At 55.0% G+C, this 17,264-nt stretch overlaps 1 protein-coding gene across 1 annotated transcript; it reads right to left on the bottom strand.

Annotated features, from left to right (window-relative positions):
- Positions 1 to 10,015: 10,015 nt before the first annotated feature.
- On the bottom strand, positions 10,016 to 16,810 carry ZIC5 (Zic family member 5). The gene is given in 4 exon segments (XM_054081846.1): positions 10,016 to 10,601; positions 15,364 to 16,213; positions 16,216 to 16,288; positions 16,290 to 16,810. Coding segments are annotated over 4 exon segments (1,686 nt in total). The 5' UTR covers positions 16,619 to 16,810; the 3' UTR covers positions 10,016 to 10,167.
- Between the last annotated feature and the right edge of the window lie 454 nt (positions 16,811 to 17,264).

The following is a 17,264-nucleotide window of genomic DNA, read 5'->3' as shown; positions in this document are numbered from 1 at the left end:
GACTCTCTTAATATTAAAACCACGCAGCAATCAAACCCATGTGGCATCCCGGCTGCTCTGCTCGAGTAAACAGTTCTCCTGGCTCCCAGTCCCAACTGGGGTGGGTTTTTCCCCCCCTCTCTTTGCATTAATTTAGGAAACTTCCGGACACCCTCGGCACTTGCATGATTCCTGAGCGGTGGATTCCGGGTTTTTTTCCCTCCTCCCAGTACCCGCGTGTTTTATCCCCTGTGTCTGCACATCCTGCAGCTCGGGAGAGGGCGATGGATGGGCGGTGGCCCCCGCCCTGCCAAAGACACAACATTCACCCCCTCCTAGTTTCAGCCCTTGCACCCGAGGGGGCTCTGTGCCCCGATCCCCCACGGCCCGGGCCGGGGTTCAATGGATGCCCGACCCGACAGCACGGTGAGGGGCGGCAGCGCTGCGGGTGGCATTTGCACCCTTCCTTTGCCCCCGCATCCCGGCTCTCGCTGTGATGAGGATGGAAATTAAGGATTGGGCCCCTCCGTGGCTGTTTGTCCCGTTCACCCCGGCGGGTTTCCGTGGGGAAGGTCTGGGCGGGTGGAAGGAGGTGGAGTGGAGCCCTTCTGCAGGTGGAATGGGGGCAGCACCTGAGGAGCGGAGTGGGGGTGTCACGTTGGACGTACTGCCCCCACCCAGGGCTATATAGAGCCCTTCCCGCCCCCTCGTCTGTGGAGTTTCCCGTGAGTGCCCGTCCTGATGCCCCCCCCCCCCGCGACTGGGGCGGGTGAGCCGGGGAGCTTGCAGATATGCTGTCGCCTCTAATGGGGTTCCAACCCCTCCTTCCCTAGGAGGAAGGGGAGCACATGGTGGACAGACACCCCAAAAGCCATCCCCTCTCCCAGTCCCCTGCCCAGCCCGGGGGAGCTGCAAAGCCCGGTTCTCCTGATAACACGAAGTAGTTGCTGATGGCAAAGCACGAGCTCCCACTGCGGAGCTTATTGTGGTGGCTGCGTGCCCTGACAACCTTTTTCCTCCTCGCACAAAACAGTTGCTCCCGTCCCTAAATAATTCCCAGTCTGGGTTATTTGCCGGCATTTTCGGTACCTCCCCCCCGGGTCTCCCTGTCCCTGCCGGCGCTGGGCGCTCAGCGATGCTCTGGGAGAGAGCGGGGCCGGGGCTGTCGCCTGGGGGCAGCCGTGGGGCGCCCCACGCGTGGGGGCCGTGGCAGAAGCGAGGAAACCTGCTTGGATGGGTGTTTGATGTGTCGGTCTGTTGGTTGGTGAGGGGGGATTATTCCTCTCCCACCCATCCCCGGCCGCTCACCCCGCGCCCGAGGCGGCTTTCCCTGCCCTCTCCCATCCCTTCCCCGCCCCGAACCCCCTGGAAAGGGAGCCTCCTTGCTGCCCCCAGCCTCCTGCAGCTCCGAGCCTCGCCGGTTCCCCCGCCTCCATCACTCCCTGCCCGGCTCCGGGCAGCCCCTTCGCAGCTGCAGCAGCCCTTATTTCATGCCCTTCAAACCACCGAGCCGCTCCCTTTTGTCCTGGCTGCGGATGACCCATTTCCTCCCCTTTTCCTCCCCTCGGGTCCCGGGCTCCATCCCACCCTCCGCCCTCCTCCCGGGAGCCGCTGCTGGGGAGGGGAGACGCGGAACCGGCGCCTCGTCCCCTCCGTGTTTGTTTTCCTTTCCCCCCTGAACGCTAGATTAAGACGTGAAGATTACACTTTTATTGTGGCGGCCGAATAATACCACGAGTCAACACACACAGCAAACAAAAGTGCTTGTAGTACATGGCCAACCCCGCTGGGAACCGGGCTGCGGGCTGCTGCAAAAATCAAGCTCTTCAGTGCTAATTACAAATAAATGATGATGTGCTCACTAAGTAATTGATTTAATGAAGTTCCTATGAAACTATTAAAACCGGGTAGAGGTCAGGCTGGAGACGCCCCAGAGCGCCCATTGTGGGATGTTTAACTCCGCCAATCTCCTCGGAAAGACATCGGGGCTAATAGGTGAAGTCACAGCTGGTTCGGGCTGACTTTTTGCAGCACCGGCACTGGCCTTTCCAAACTCGCACCGCAAGTTTGGGGACGCGAGTCACCCTGGCACACCCCCAGCCCACTGCTCCCACTCTCATTCCCTCCATCCCCTCCTCCGGGGGAGGGAGGGAGAAGGGGGCCTGATCGCCCCCTCTCCAGTACGCAGTCCCCACCACCACCCCCGGCGGGCGCATCCCCCCCCACCCACAACTCTTTTCTCCTTTCCTCCCCGGGCGCCCATCCCCGTCCCGTCGGGGCTGCGCTGGGTACTCACTCGCTCGGCCCGGCCGCCTCGCCTGCACATCAACCAGGCGCCTCTGCGGCTCTCCCCAGCCTAATTAAAGACGGGGGAAGTGGAGCTCTGAACTTGTGTCTACCACTACAGGGCGGCTGTAATTCCACCCCCCCCCCCGCGGCCCCGATCCCCCCCCCCCCGCCCCGCACACTCACACACACACACACTTCTTGAAGAAACTTAAGCTAGGATGCCAGGTAGGGTGCTTGGGAGATTTTTGGCAAGGTGCCTGGAAGGGGATGTGTGCCCATTTTTCCTTGAAGGGTTTTCTTGTTTGAAAAGGCCAGTTGGAGCGCTTTAGACGGGCTCGCCGTGTGAAAGGAGGAGGAGGAGGAGGAGAGGGGGAACACAGACATTAAAAAAAAAAAAAAAAAAAAAAGAAAAAAAAAAGAGAAAGAAAAGAAAAGAAAAAGACGACTACGAAGAAGAAAATCCGGCTATTTGGTTTCCCAGCCCCACGCTCGGCTCTACTCCCCTCGCCCCTAGGGCAGGGCAGAGCGGAGGTGGCCCCTCGACTCTCTCCCCAACGCACCCCAGCTTGGAGGGAGCTGTGGGGGCGGTGGGTCCCCCTCTGGTCCCGGGGGAACGGGGCATCCCAGCCCCCCACACCTGCCCTCTGCGCCCCCTTCCTTTTAACGCCCGGTGCCTTTGGCGAGTTGCAAAGGAGATAGGGAGAAAAGTGGAGCATCCCTCCCAATTTCCCCCCCCCCCGCCGCTGATGGTGTTTGTTGAGCGGGGAGGCGATGCCCCCCAGGGGCAAATCCCCTCTCGGCCTTCAGCGAGAGGACGGGGTGTGGGGGGAAACGACCCCCAGTGGCGCCCCCGATGGCTGGAGCAGCCCCGACAGCGCGGGAATAGGGATAGAACAGCTTCTCCCCCAAAACCGGGGTGCCCCTGTCCTCCCTGCGGAGGGGGCAGTAGCCAGCCCCTCGATACGGGATGATAAATGCCCCCGAGGGGTGTCTGGCACGGGCACGGGCCCATTTAGAGGGGGGGACACAAACACAAGAGCCAGCAGCTGCTGGGATGCAGCCGGGAAGGAGCAGAGGCACACGCCAAGGCTTCCCACGCAGGCACGCGTGGGCTCACACAGGGGACCAAGCGGCTTGAGACGGCCCCTCCTGCTCTCTTACAGGATTTTGGGGAGTGCTGGTTGGTTTTTTTTTTTCTCTTTTTATTTCTTTTTTTTTCCCCCTCTGTTTTTTTTTTTATTTTTTTTCTTTGTGTGTTTTTTTTTTTTTTTAATTTCGGAAAACGATTAATTTGAAACAAATGAAGCTCGCCCGCCTCTTGTTTGCCAAACAGGCTGTTGGCAATGTGCAAACAGGCTTTCACCCCAGCGCGGTGCCCCCGGTCCTCTCCCTGCCGCCCTGCTCCAGCCCTGGCCGCCGCACCCTCCTGCTGCCCCTGCCCCTCTGTCCCCTCCTGGCCCTGGAATACCGCTTGATTACTATCTCCCCGTTGCCCTTAATGCACGATCCGGGTTTCTCTTCAGCCTCGAAATAAGAAGTGACACATGCACCACTAAACCAACGTGTGGGGAAAGCTCGCGGTTGAGAGGGGCTATTGACGGGAGCGCTGCAAAGAGACAAAGCTGGGGGGTAGTGGAATCAGATGCAGCCCTTAATTAACACCATCTTAAATAGTCCAACAGGCACTGAAGACAAAGTTGAAGAAAGACTTTAAGGCTGAGTGCCCCTCGACAAGCTCTCTTTTTTTTTTTTCCTCGTGTCATTCAATATTTAATGCACTGCGCTTGTAATGCTACTACTGGTGCTCCTTTCTCAGCAAGTACATTATTTTTTCACGGTGCCCATGGCCAGGGAAAACCCTTTAGGCAAAGAAAATCAAAATGTTTGTTGTTTTGGATGACTTATAACTCTTGTTTAACACAAGCACTTTCAAGAAAGTATAACAGGCGCAGCCTCTAAAGCAAACAACGAAATCCTTGTGACAGAGTCGGACACAAAAAGCACATTGTGTTATGGACTATCCCTTTTCTCTCCTGCTAGATGGGTGCCTGTCTGAGGCTGAACACCACGATGCCATTTTACTTTTGAACTATTGTTTTTGAGTTATGCCATGTGGTCAAAAGGAGAAGAAGGGAGGTTGTTTCCAAGCTCATAAGACAAACGAGTTGCCTTTCATTGAACTACCCCAGAGCTCCTTTAAAACGAGGTTTAAATGTCACCTCCATGTTTTTAATGGACACAGGGCTTCAGGGGCGACCCTTCAAAGCGCCTTCGTAATAAACGACCCTTATTAAATATGTCTCTGCCTGGGAAAATCACTTGGCAGAGGAGGAAAAAAAAAGGATTGGGGGGGGGGAAGAGAGGAGGGGGGGAAGGAGAGCCACGGAGCTGCCGGAGGAGCCCCGCCACCCCCTGCTCCAGCCGGGACGGAGTGGAGCAGCGGTGCCACTGCGGGTGTCGCAGCCGGGCGGGGCAGAGCGGGGACAGGCGGGGGGACACCCGCCTTCCCTATTCCCTCACCACCACCCCCAACCCTCTCAAACCCCCTCTTCTCCCTCCGCCACCTCCCACTCCCCAAAATAAGAGGCTGAGTGAAAGGTTGGGGTGTTTTCCTCCTGACTTCTTTTTTGTCCTTAGGAGAGCGGCGTCTGCGAGTCTGAGCTGGGAAGTTACTGATTTGCAGGCTGCATGTTAAGGCAGCCCATGTAAGTAATTTCTGCGGGCATCCCGGCAAAGGAGAACAAATCGTTGACAAAGGCGAGCCCTTTCAATTCAGCAGCGTCGTTAGGGAAACCAAAAAGTATTCTTCCTATAATAAGTTCCACTTCAAAGGATTTCTCATTCAACGGTGACTGCTTCGCACTTTTATTAAGTCCGGGCTTTTTCACTTGGCGGAATCATCTGTTTGGTTATTTTTCATCGTGTTTATTTTTCACCATTCACACAGTACTTGTATTAAATAAACAAAGAACAATCGCTCTGCAAATAAAAGTGCTTAGGTGGGAAAAAAAGAATTTAAAAAGGCGGGGGGCAGAGGAGGAGGAGGAGAGCTGGACCTTCTCCGCTTATTTGTTTGTTTGTTTATCCGCTGAAGTTGGGGGGGGGGGTGTCCTAAAAAAGGGGAGGGGATATGGGGGAGGGAGAAGGGCCGAAAAAAAAAAATATATATGAGACGTTCTGATGAAGTGAAAATTGACTGCGCTAACACGGCATGAAACTAAAGGTCAATGCAACTGTATCTTAATAGAGTGTCTCGAATCGAGGTGGACTATTTTAAATGCAGCTTGCTTTTGCTGCGCTCATTGCCATAGCAATCCTAACGCTCCATGTTGATGTACCATAAAAGCAGTAGTTTGAATTTCAAAGAACCTGCCTTTGAACTTCTCCCTGCCTGATTAGGCACTTGCGTGGTGTGTGTGTGAATGCGGGAGCGTGGTTGTGGGCGCGGGATGCGGGGGGGAGCGGGTGTGTCCGTCTGTCACCGTGTGTCCGTCTGTAACTGCGTGTCCGTGTGTGCCTGTGTCACTGCGTGTGCCACCGCGTTCCATGACCTCTCCTACTTCGTTCTACCTGCGAATATTTTGCCGGGGGGGGGGGGGGGGAGGGAGTAGGGGGGGATGGATGCTGACAATCCATCCTTCCTGGCGACATCTCAAACAGCACAAAAAAACGCCGAGAAAAACCCTGAAAAAAAGCCTTGTTTGTCCCCCACCGCTCCCGAAAAGCAAAGCAGCCGCCTGCCCCGTGTGGGACACCCAATCCCTGCCCATGGAGGGGGTGTTGGGGGGCGCAGCTTCTCCTCCCCCCGGCCCCGCAATGCCATTTCCCACACTCCCGATATTCCTGAGCCCCTTCAAACTTCGCTAGCGCCGCTTTAAAGGGCCGAGCGCCAGCAATAGTGTGTGGCGGGATATCTCCCAAGCCCCGACTACAAAGGTAGATGATTTAAACAGTGTTTGCTAGGACCACGTTTCGCCTAGGAAAAAGATGAAGTCTTTGATGATGGCCAACTCGGTGTCAATAAGTGGCTTTCTTTGAGCCATATTCAGATGGGAACGTCTTGCTTGCCAATTGCCATAGAAATCTTAACACACCATGAAGATTGTCCAAGCGCCAAGCCTTCCGTTCTGGGCTAAATTACTTTGAAGTGGGGCAGGACGTGCACTGGTCAATGTTAACTCTATAGGGCGGGCAGGGAACACTAGGAGAGGGAGGCTGGAGGGGGGGGAAGCCTAAAATAAGAAGGGGAAACTTGTTTTAGACACTCTATACAAGGTTCTGCTCATTGTCAGATATCTTTTATCTTTTATATTTCCCATGAATGATTCATGTCTCGGTGGCTTTGTGTCGCCCTCCTTTTCACAAGAAACTTCATTAGGGAGCTATAAGTTTTCCCATTGATTGGAGCCCTCATTTATGAGTGTTTTTCTGCTTCGTATGTTGGTTATTGTCATTCGGCTTGAAACAACTCTTTGCAACCTGTTTCACCTTTACCACATTTAACAAAACTGACTTGAAAAACACTCTAACCTTTTAGTGAAACTGTTCTTGACATTTTGACCAGTCATTTTCGAGCACTGGTAAATTACATGGAGGGAAAAAAAATCATCCTGTGCTGGTTTTATTTATTTTATATATTTAAAAAAAATACAAGGGAAAGAAAAAAAAAATAATAATCCTGGAGGATATTGACACATGACTTTGCCCGGAATTTTTTCAACAGGGGCTTCACTGAGTTTTCCTGTCTCGAAACAAGGAACGTGTGTCCTCACTCAGCTCCTGAAAACTTTTTTTTTTTTTTTTTTTTTTTTCATTCCAGTGATCTTCTGGCGTTATTTCTCGCCTGACCTGACTCTATTTCAGAATAATCTTCTGGCATACGGTTTTGCCACTATGTCTTCTGCTGAAGAGTAGTGTTATTTAACTCGCTAGCATCTGCCAGACGAGATTGCCAGGAAGAAAATCTTTTCCCCAAAGCAAATATTAACATTTTTATTGATTTGATTTGATACTTTGATAAGTTGTCTGTCCTTGAGAGAGATGGGGAATATCGTGCGTATAAACGCCTGAGTTTTCTCCGCGTTCTGTCCGTTTGTCTGTCTGTCCGTTTGTCTGTCTGTCCGTCTGTCTATCTATCTATCTGCCTCTCTTTGCCCTGTGCATGGCAAGCCAGCAGCAAAGCACCCAATCTCTCCAGCGTGAGGTGGCAAACCCCCCCACTTCTGCCCCCCTCTCCCCACTAGAGCCCTCTTTACTTCCAGGGACAAACATCGACTGGACCAAAGCCTGCAGCAGGAGGGCAGGCAGGGCTGGCTTGGCCCAGAGCATCCTCCTCCTGCGTGCCTGCAAACCGAATAGTAAATCCGAAGGAGAACCTTTTTTAACTCACACGTTTCGCTGGGAAAAGCCGGGATGTCTCAGCCGCCCCCAAATCTTTGCTGCTCCTCTGAGGCTGTGACTGTATCTGACTCTACCTACTGAACCTCGGGAGGGAGGTGTTTTGGTCTGTCTCTGCCCCTCGTCTGTCAGTAAGGCACATGCAATACACAGAAATAATATTTTTATTCATTTGCATGATAATAATTCTTTTTTTGCTTTTTTATGGGGTTTACAGAGATAAAAAAAATTAAATTAATATTATTTTATATAAGAGGTATCATGTGTCATAAAACTGATGGGCAAGTGTGTGACCCTATGTGTAGCAAGTACATAAAAATAGTGATATATCCCCCCGAGCCATAGTTTATAAACCCTGCCATGTAGTAATGTATAGTGCAATCTGTTGTTGAAAAAAATGCATAAATTAAAAAGTTCGTTTATAAATCAGCACCAAAATATCTCTAATAAGATTACATTCCATAAATTATACTTTTAAAAAGTCCATACCTTACTTTATTATTTTCTATTTATTCAAATCGGCTTTGAAAAAAAAAAACGAATAAAAAGCAAATCGAAAGAACTTTAAAAAATTATTTTCTATTCAAGTTTTCTGTTTGTTTTTTTTTTTAAAGTAACGCCTGCTTCTTTAGACCCAACACAACGATATGAAGACAACGTTTAACGGCTTCCAGAGTGACAGCACCATGCACTGTACTAATAATATAATCTCTCTATGAACTATATATTTATATCAGCACCAACACACCGCACGGAGGACATGCAGGAAGAGTCTATTTCACATTACATCGTTCATTCAAGTAAGCTGAAAAATATAATGATTTTTTTTTTTTTAACAAACCACAGCATCAAAAACAACAATCTATCACTAAAATTAATAAGAGAATTCTTTGGTGTTCTCTGTACTCTTCCAGTAAAAAAAAATAAAAAAAATAAAAAAAATACAAGAGAGAGGGAAGGGGCGAAGGAAAAAAAAAAAAAAAGGATGATGTCAGAAAATAAATTAATTCGACTGTACAAAATAATCGCGTTCGCATACACGTTATTAACAATGACAAGACGACATCCACCATTCACGGCACACAAAACACATTTCCACAAGCCCTGGGGGAGGGGAGGGAGGCTGCCGCTTCTCTTCTCGGGGTCTCTGAGGAGGAATTAGTGCTCTTTAGTTTATTTGCGCCCTGCTCCTGGCGGATGGGCGGTGGGCAGGGGGGGTCCCTGCCTCGCAGGGAGGGGGTGTGGGGAGGTGGGCACCCCGACCTCAGCCGGCTCCTTTCACCCCCCCTCCTTGTTTCTTTCCCAGCAGCTCTGGTCCACTCCTCCCAGGTGACTCTGCCCGGCCACCGCGGGGGGATGGTGAAAAGCAAGAGTGAGCGCAGGCACCGGCTCGGCTGGAGAGAGGAAATCAACCTAAATATATATAAATATAAAATAGCAAATAATAATAGCCCTATCCCCGCGCCTCCCTCCCCCCATGGCACTCTCTGGGACCGGGTAGGGGGGGGATGTTTCACCCGCAGCCACGAATTGATTGCACATGGGGATGAAGGCAGCGAGAGGCAAAGCCTTCCCCTGCGAGACGAACTTTAAAAATAATAATAATAATAGTAATAATAATAATAACCAGAAGAAATAATAATGCCAACCCCGAGAAAGGGGAAATTATCTGTCAGTTTTCGTGTGTTTTTTTACAGCGAAAAAAAAACACCCAACCCAAAATGTATCACAGTATTGCTGTTGTCAAATAGCACCGGGTTTCTTTTATTCTCCAGCTAAGTTTTAGGAGCCATACACGTACAAACCCGTGGAGGAGCGATGAGGCAGTGCTGAGTCTTTTATCTTTCCTTCCCTAAATCGTTTTCACTTGGTTAAGGCTAAAGGGGAAAGAAAGAGAGCTGGAGAGAAAATGCCGGGTGGGACCCCACGACTCGGGTTGGGGGGAGTGGAATCTATATTTACAAAGGAGCTGAACTGCAAGAGGGGAGGAGAAAATGCGTTTATTTTGTTTTATTTTAGGGTATGTGTAACCTGTCCTCTACCGGCCGGGACTTCAGCAGGTGCTGCTGTACGGTCAGGAGGCCGCTGCAAACGTGGGGCTTTAGCCAGGCTGGGGAGGAGGCGCTGGGGCGGCAGCTAAAGTATTCAGGAGCCACTCCAGGGAAGGATGAGGGCTCTGCCAGCTCCCAGCCTTCCCCCGGCTCTGTCTCTTATCCAGAGCAGGGTGGGAGCCGGGCATCTCCCTTGGCACCGTCCCCCTGCGAAGCGTCGCTGCGATGGCCCAGCGTGGCGTTATTAATGCTTTTCCTTACCAAAAGAACAAAAAAATTAAAAAAAAAAAAAAGTCCGAGTCTCTTTAATTAAATTAGTTACCGTACAAACACCATAGGGTTTCGTACACGGAATAAATAGCGCGAGTCAAACCTGACGGCACTTCCACTCCAGCCCCCGTGCCAGGCGGCTGCCGCTGCAGCCGTGGGTCACCGACGGCTCGTCCCGGCCCTAGGGAGCCGTTCTCCCTCCAGAGGTCCTGTGGGACTCGTCCTCCTCGGAGAGGGGGGAGGTACCGCCGCTGGAGGGGGTGCGCGGCCGCCGGCCCCCCCCTCCCGCCTGGCACACGTACCACTCGCTGAGGTTGGTGACCGGCGGGGACAGGGCGGCGGCGCGGGGGGCCGTGTCGCCGTCGGGGGACAGCGGGCCGTCGGGGGGCCCCGGCAAGCCCTGCGAGCCCGGCGGCGGGGAGGGAGGGGGCGACTTGCAGTGGATCTTCATGTGCTTGCGCAGGGAGCTGGGGTGCGTGTAGGACTTGTCGCAGCCGCGGATCTTGCAGTAGTAGGGCTTGTCCGAGGTGTGGACGTGGGAGTGCTTCTTGCGGTCGCTGCTGTTGGCGAATTTCCTCTCGCAGCCGTCGAACTCGCACTTGAAGGGCTTCTCTCCTGCCGGGACACAGAAACGGCACCGTTACCGACAGGGCACGGCACCGGGGCCTCCCTCCTTCCCCTTCCTTCTCCCCTTTTTCCTCCCCTCTCACGACAATTGCGAGGCTTCCGATTTCCCCCCGTGCTTTGGAAGAGAACAGGCAGAGCCGGTGGCACCCGGCACAACGATCGATGCCTTCGGATTCACGTTTTAAACCGTTAATTTCTTTGTAAGTTTAACTTCAGCCTGTTAGGGGGAAATTCTCTATGTCTGCATCAGGCTGATTCTTTCCAAGAGTCATAGAATCATAAAATCACAGAATCATAGAATCATAGAACCATAGAATCATAGAACCATAGAATCATAGAATAGTTTGGGTTGGAAGGGACCTTAAAGATCATCCAGTTATGATAGAAGAGTTATTCGCTAACTTGCAAGAAGGATTAAAGGAAATATATGAAGCTATCACTGCTAAAACCAGGTTGCCACTTAGTAAGAACAACAAGGAACTCTGTGAAATGTGCCTGGCGGGCTCCAAACCCTCAGCCGCAGGCAGGGCCCTGCCTTGTTTGCCCTCTGAGGCTCTCCCCTCGCACACGAGAAACCTTCATTACCGCTCTAATGACCGAGCCCAAACAAAACCTCTCAATGCCTTCGCCTGCGAGGGCTGGCGTTTGCCGGCAGCCTGGCTCTCCTGGCACATCTCCTGCGTAATCCTTTCCCAATGGGGCACTATGCTGAGGGAATAATTAGTTGGGGGGCGGGGGGGAGGGGAGGGCGGAAGAAAAGTAACACCTGTTTAAGCATCCCCGTCTAAAGAGGGAGCACCCATCAGCTGGGAACCTGCAGGCACGGAGGACCACCCTGGGCACTGGTGATGACAGCAGTGGGTTGCTGTTCCCGCAGCTGGTTACCCCGGGCTAATATGGGTCTAAAAATCTCCGGCCGGTCTATTTTAAGAGCTTTACCAGTGAAAGGGGTTGTGAAAATCAGCCCGGGGCGGGTTTGCCTGGCGTACCTTTCCTCCTCCCCCGCCCCGGCTCTGATATCCCAGATCTTGGGACGTGTATGTTGTGGCACACACATCATTGCCCTGGACCGACCCTCAGTTCGCCAACAGGGCTGAGGAAATGCCTATTGCAGAGACACCAGAGGAAAAAGAAATATGCCAGGTCTCTCTACCCTACACGGACCGGAGTTTCTTACAGCAACTTTTCCTTTCCCTGCCACGCTACATGCTACAGAAAGACCTGCATAGACAATCCTTGTCACGACTATTGAGACTCGTGAGTTAAAAAAGCTGTGGGTTTAGACATGGGGGATGTGTGTTTTCAGATCTCTTTTGCTCTGAGCGCTCAGAAAATAACAACCCAGCAGCTGTCTCGGTGGACGTTTTTTAATTTTCACCAGGCGCTTTTTATTGCTCCTTCTGTTCATAAAATCGCGTCACGTTTAGAAAAATATCGAAGGAAAAAAACAAAACTAATTTCATTTTTAAAATAACATGTATTTCTCTGCTGTAAGTATATAAACACGTGCCTCCGCAGCCTATTTTCGCGTCAACTTTTTAGTTAAAATCAGCTCACCCACCAACGGAGTTGTAGCACCAGAAAGATCAGGTTTATTCTTTAAAATATATATATATATGTGTAATTTTAAAAGGGGTGGAAAGAAAACGTATCTCGTGGATTTAAAGTGGAGTTTTCACGTGAAAACCCCGCACGCTGCCATTCCCAGCAACACAAATCTGGCGTCACCTCGTTTGTTCTTTTTCTTTCTTTTTTTTTCTTTTTTCTTTTTTTTTTTTGAATCTGGAAAAGCAAAGCGAATCTTCCGGCGGGTTTGGCTGGTTTATGTCTGTATTACCCCAGGGATGCCGGCTCACACCTCCTGCTGCCGGCGGTGGCCCCAAGAGCAGCCACCTCCGAGAGATGCTCGGAGCCCCCCCGGGATGCAGCGTCTGCGTGTCCCTCTCCGTCGGGACTTCACAGAACTGCCTTCCCCGGTGGGTTCACGCGTGCACACCCCCCTGAGGGCTGTGGATCGGGATCGGGGTCCACAGCCCTCAAGGTAGCTCTTCTTCTCCAGCCTCCGGATCGCGACGGTCCAATTCCACACAAATCCAGGAGCGGGGAAGGTGTCCCTGGCACGCTGACGAGGGCATCACGTCAGAGTTTAACTATTTGTAGGTGGTTCCCACCTAAGGAAGGGGACGAGATGCCGGGGGCCGTCCCCTGACTCCTCCCGGCAGCAGCAGTGGAGGTGGCGGGGGGGGGCGGGGGGGGCACGGAGAGGCTTTGGGTTCACCCTTTTTTGGGGGGCGGGCAGGGTTTAGGAGTCTTCGGGGGATGCTTAGAAATCCTGAGCACTGTCTTCGGTGAGGGGGCAGCAGTTTTTGCTGGAAGGAGGGTTCCCGTTTGGATGTAGCCCCCGTCGAGGGTGGCAACAGCGATTTGTCCCCAAAATGGGGCTGTAGCCTCAGGGTGCGATGAGCAGTGGGTGATGCTTTAGAGGAAAGGGGTGGGAGGCGAGGGGCGGGGGGAGGAAGAAGCAGGCAAACACCTCCTGAATTACCGACATACTTCTCTAAGGCATTACTAGGAGCACGCAAAATCCCCTAATGATATAATTAATGTGTCTTTATTTTCCCCCTCCACTCAAAAATGCCCATAATAAACGAATAGTTTGTAAATCTCTCCTGCTCCCGAGCTGCACATGACTAAATTAAAGCCAAGGCGGAAAAATTACAGTAATTAATCTCATAGGGACAGGCAGAAGGTTTGGGATCCCTCGTCCACCCGAGGGCTGTGCGTGGGGGAAGAGTCACATCCCCTTCGCTCTCCCATGGGCCGAGCTGTCATGAGAGGAGGGGAGCAGCAAGCCCCCAGGGCTGCTTTGTTGCAACAGCCCCTTCTGCGTGGAGACAGCCCCGTGGGCTGACGCGTGGGCACCCCCCTGGGGGGCTGCGAGTGACCCCCGGCTGCCAGCTCCTCCAGACCCCCTTTGCAAGGGGCCGTGTCCCACGCAGGGACTCGGGGCGACGCTCGACCACGACTCAGAGCTGCAAACTCTGCCCGGTACCTATTTAGATTATTTTGGGGACCTCTCTTCCCGCTGAATCCCCCCACTCTCAAGGCTCCCCTGGACTCACCCCTTTTGCCCCCCACCCCTTGGAGCTGGGATTTGGGAAAGAGTTGAGGAGCCTAGAAAGGTCCGCGGTGAAGTTTTGTTTTCCAAATCAAGACAGATGGGAACGGCTGGATGACAAAAACACGGGCCTCCGGCACCTAACTCATTTCGCGGTGCCATTAACACAACAACAGCCCTCCTCCCCCCCCCAAAAAAAAAAAGTGTCAATGTCCCGTCCCCCCCTCCTCCGAAGGAGAAATCCCCCGACCCAGGCAGCAGAGAGTTGGGCATCCTCAGATCTCCGCGGCTACACATGGACTCATGCCTGATATATTCTGGAGATAAAAATCTATAATCCTTTCCGCCATGGGCCATTTGGTTTTACATCGGAACAACACGTTGCGCGGTCACCGCTTTTCTCTTCCCGAGCAGCACACAATAAATCAAGAAAGCAATTACGGCAACTCCACTTCCTTAAGTGTCCTCCGAGGAATAATATTTGTCTACCACTATAAATCCCGGCTTGGTTCGGTTTTCGTCAGCGTTTTTACACCCAACTCGAAATGCGTATTTCGGGAGTGGCGAGAAAAGAGGAGAAAGGTAAAAAGAAAAGGGAAAAAAAAAAGGAAGGAAAAAAAAAAAGAAAGAAAAAAAGAAAACAAAAATAAAATAAAGAAAGAGGAGGGGGAAAGACTTAAAGGCTCAGACACCCCCGATCCCCTCCGAGAGCCCCGAGCCGGACCCCTGTCCCTCGGGGCATCCCCGGGGGTGCCGCTCCCTCCTCCCGCGACTCCAGCTCCGCGAAGCCCCACGGGGCTGCCGGGGCTGCTTTGAAGTTTCCTCCTCAGATCCACAAAGAGAGGGAAGTGTCCTCCGGCAAGAGCCTTCCCTGCGCCCTCCTTGCCGGCTCCGCCGGCAACGCCGCGGGCGGGAGCATCCCCGGCAGCCGGATCAGCCCCGGCGGCACCGGCAACACCGGGCGCCCCGGTAGCCTCGGTAGCAGGGGCACCCCTGGTAGTGAGGTCGAGTCCTTTGGAGCCCCAGGGGCAGCTCCGGTAGCCCCGGTAGCCCCGGTAGCCCCCCGTGGCAACGCCGCCCGCAGCGCAGGGGAACTGCGCCCCCAAGAGCCCCCGCAGCCCCATCTCCGCGGGGCCCAGAGCCCCCCGCACGGAGCCAGAACCGGCAGGAAAGGCAGCACAGCTGTCCTTGGAGAGGGATGGGCCTCCCAGAGGATCCCCCAGGCTTGGGGTGAACACCCCCCCCCAATCCAGGCTCTCATCCTCTCCTCGGCGTTCCGTTAGTCTCCCCCCGTGTCCTGCGTGGGTTTTTAAGGGTTGGGTTTATCCGGTGGTGCCGCGGTGTGGGGAGGGCGGTGGGGAGGGAGTTGCCCAAAGTGCGGGGGGGCGGGAGGGGTGGGGGAACACGTGTGTGCGGGGCAGAGGGGCCGGTGCGGGGCTGCGTGTGCGTGGCCCGTGTGCCGCCGAATTACTTATTCATGAAAAAGTCACATGTTCGTAGAGAGGAGGAAGGGGGGGGGGGGGGGGAAGAAAGGAAAAAAATAAAGAATTGGGAAAAAAAAAAAAAAAAAAGCCAAGAAAGAAAAAGGAAGAACCCCCTTATAGAGGCGGCCGGGCGGGGAGGGGCACCCACCTGTATGAGTCCGCTTGTGGATCTTGAGGTTTTCGGAGCGGGCGAAGACTTTTCCGCAGCCGGGGAAGGGGCAGGGGAAGGGTTTCTCTCCCGTGTGCACTCGGATGTGGTTGATGAGTTTGTATTTCGCTTTGAAGGGCTTGCCTTCCCGGGGACACTCCTCCCAGTAGCACACGTGGCTGCTCTGCTCGGGCCCGCCGACGTGCTCCACGGTGACATGGCTCACCAGCTCCTGCATCGTGCTGAAAGTTTTAGAGCAAGGCTTCCTACCGCCCGGCGACGGAGGCGGAGGCGGAGGAGGCGGTGGCTCCCGGTCGATCCATTTGCAGATGAGCTCTTGCTTGATGGGCTGCCGCATGTAGCGCAGGAAGGCCCCGGCCGCCCCGACGTGCCCGTGGTGGTGATGGTGGTGATGGTGGTGGGGATGCGGGTGGTGCGGGTGCCCGTGCCCGCTCGCCGCCGCCAGGCTGAGGTTGACGGAGCCGTAGCCCTGCAGCGCCGAGGAGGAGGCGGCGGCGGCTCCGTAGTGCGCCTCGGCTCGGCCGTACAGCTCCCCGGCCGCCAGCCCCAGCCGCATCTGCCCGTTCAGCGGCGGGTGGCGGCCGGCGGGCGCGCCCTGCTCGCCGTGCGCGAAGGCGGCGTGCGCCCCGTCGGATGCCCCGTAGGTGCCGGCGGCCGAGATGAAGACGCCGTGGGGCGGCGGGGGCGGGAGGTGGGGGGACCCGGCGGGCGGGTGCTGCTCGCCCAGCGCCCCGTGCACGGCGGCGGCGGGGAGCTCCCGCCGCAGGAGGAATTCCCGTCCCGCGGCCCCCCCCGACGGGAATCCCGGGAGGGCGGCGGCGGGCGGCGCGTAGGCGGCGGCGGTGGTGGCGGCGGCGGCGGTGGCGGCGGCGGCGGCGGCGGTGGTGGCGGCGGGAGCGGCGAAGGCGGCGGCGGCGGCGGTGAGCGCCTCGGGCGTGAGCTTGAGGGCGGTGGGCTCAGCCATGTGCTCGGGTCCGAGCGGCGTCAGGGCGCCGCCGGGGTCGCCGCCCGCGTCCCCCGGGTGGAGGTGGGCCGCGTGGTGGGGGTGGACGTGGTGGTTACCCAGCCCCGGGAAGCCTGTCATGTTCTGGTGAGGATGGGGCTGAGCCGCTGCCAAATCCGCTAATCTCAGTGTCGGGTTCCTCTTGCTCAAAGGGGGCTCCATAACGACACAGCCAAGCCCATCTACGCTCGCTGTTGTTATTTTTTTCCCTCTACCCGCCTTCAAAAACATGTATATATTAAGCGGCTCTTTAACTTCTTTTGTCTGCGCTCCTAACTCCGCGCATCCCCGGCCCCGCTCTGGCCGCCCGCGATTGGCAGAGCCCTCAGCACACTCCGGCGGCGCGGTGGGAAAGACGGCTCGGACACCGCACCGGAGGGATTGGACGGATCCCGATGATTGGCAGCGGCCGGGGCAGCGCGATTGGCTCCCTTTCAGGCCGCCGGCGCCGCGGGGGACCCGCCCCCGCAGCCCCCCGCGCCCCCAGACCCGCACCGCCCCCCGAAGTTGCACTTGCGAAACTTCGCGCGGGGCCCGACGGGGCGCACCCGCTGCGCGCCCCCCGTTTCCCTTCTCCGCTTCGCCTTCCCCTCCGTCCCCGCCGGCAGCGGGCAGCAGCTGCCGCTCCCCCTGTGCCTTGCTCCCAGGAGCCGCTCCTCCGCCTTTCCGTTAGCGGGGGTTTCTCGCCTCGCCTCGGAGCGACCCACGCGCGGTGACGCCGAGGGGCTCGGCGCTCGTTTCCCTTCTCTTTTCTCCATCGTTCATTCATCGACGAGGCGGGAAAACACGCCCTGGTGCCACGCACACCACCCCACGCCCACGCGAGGCTCGGGCTGCGTGTACTCACGCCCGAGGCGGCGACTGAAGGCAACGGCAG

Source organism: Cuculus canorus, chromosome 1 (genome assembly GCF_017976375.1).
Source record: "Cuculus canorus isolate bCucCan1 chromosome 1, bCucCan1.pri, whole genome shotgun sequence".
NCBI classification, from domain to species: domain Eukaryota; kingdom Metazoa; phylum Chordata; class Aves; order Cuculiformes; family Cuculidae; genus Cuculus; species Cuculus canorus.
The sequence above is the reverse complement of the archived record's forward strand: the minus strand, read 5'-3'. Positions and strand labels throughout refer to the sequence as shown.